Here is a 1,534-nt window from a genome sequence, read left to right as displayed (position 1 = left end):
CATGCAAATTCTTCTGCTAGTTGGGATTTAGTCCACTTCTATATCCTTCCCTTCAAGGCTCAGGGGTCCAGGATTATCTTCTGTGTTTGTGTTAATTGGTTTCCCTTTTCTTTGTTGAAGAGGATCTGTGCAGTCTTTCTGCCTAGTCCACCATCTTACCAGAACTCCCATTTCATATTGTTTTAAGCTTCAACATATATCATATACAATTTTCTAACTATTCTTGTCACTAAGTTAAAAATCTTTGAAAATTATGCTCAACATTTCTCTTTTTTGTTTACCTATAGTACCAGGTACACAAAAATGTAATAAGTATGTATTTGTTAAAATGTGGGAGACACTCACCATGCATTTTGTTACTCCTCTGGAAAACAGCATCTTGTTTATCAACTGAATCAGGGTCAGTGCAGAAATGTCTGATATTTTCATCAAGATACCAGCTTTGGTTCTCATCCACCAGAGTGAACATTATAATGAACTCTCGGTCCACATCAGTCCTTGTCCCTGAATATTGATTCAGGACACCTAGCAGAAACATTAAAATAAAGTAAAGGAAAAAGTTCAAGATGAACTAAATCAAGATGAGATCTTGCAAATCAACAAGACTAGAAGTTGGTTTCTTGAAAAGATTAATAAAATTGACAAACAACTGGCAAACTTAATAAAGGAAAAGAGGGAGAGAATGCAAATGAATAAGAAACAAATTGGGTGATGTCACAGCAGAACCAACAGAAAAAACAAAGGATAATATCAGGATACTATAAAGAATTGTACTCCAATAAATTTGAAAATCTAGAAGAAATGGACAGATGGCTAGAAACATACTACTTACTTAAACTAACACAGACTAGGGTGAAAAATTTGAAGAGACATGACAAAAGAAGAAACTGAACAGGTCATAAGAAAATTACCAACAACAACAACAACAAAAGCCTGGCCCAGATGGTTTCACTGGAGAATTCTACCAAACGTCCAGAGAAGAACTGAAACCAATTTTACTCAAACTATTCCAGGTCATAAAAAAGGATGGACTCTGTGGTAGTTATGTTTGTGTGTCAACTTGGCGGAGCCTGGTTGAGTGGCAGGGCAGCTGGTGGTAGTTAATCCCCATGAGGAGACTGGAAATTAACTTCATAGTGGGATCTACCACAAGCAGCTGAGTAGCTGCCTTTGGGATGTGGTCTGCTTCTGTATATAAGAAGCTTTGAGAATGGTCTCAAGCCTATGGCATGCTTGGACCCTGCATGGAGCCGTGTCATTGCTCAGCAGCCTGCCATGCTCTGCCGACCTTGGGACTTACAATGGACTTATGTTAATGGCCTGCCGTTTGGTTTGGTAACATCTGGACCGTGCCTTTTTACTGGTCAACCTTGAGGCTTCCAGCCTTAGCAGCCAGCAGCTGTCTGAGTGAAGAAGTGCTTCTAGCTCCAGTGGGCTGGGAGCTGGAGGCAGAGCTGGACCCCAAGGTTGAGGGGCTTTCACCCAGCCCCTAGAGCCTGGCACTTTGAACTTGGACTTAAAGCCTCCAAATTGT

General features: G+C 40.5%; 1 protein-coding gene across 1 annotated transcript in view; it reads right to left on the bottom strand.

Annotated features, from left to right (window-relative positions):
- Positions 1 to 1,534, bottom strand: part of HEPHL1 (hephaestin like 1) — a 141,273-nt gene that overhangs the window by 77,246 nt on the left and 62,493 nt on the right. Inside the window, exon 4 of the mRNA XM_007938097.1 lies at positions 346 to 525. Coding sequence (XP_007936288.1) covers positions 346 to 525 — 180 coding nt within the window. The remainder of the gene's footprint in view (positions 1 to 345; positions 526 to 1,534) is intronic.

Source organism: Orycteropus afer, unplaced genomic scaffold (assembly GCF_000298275.1).
Source record: "Orycteropus afer afer isolate SDZICR_OR568_19922 unplaced genomic scaffold, OryAfe1.0 scaffold00047, whole genome shotgun sequence".
Classification (NCBI taxonomy): Eukaryota; Metazoa; Chordata; class Mammalia; order Tubulidentata; family Orycteropodidae; genus Orycteropus; species Orycteropus afer.
The sequence above is the reverse complement of the archived record's forward strand: the minus strand, read 5'-3'. Positions and strand labels throughout refer to the sequence as shown.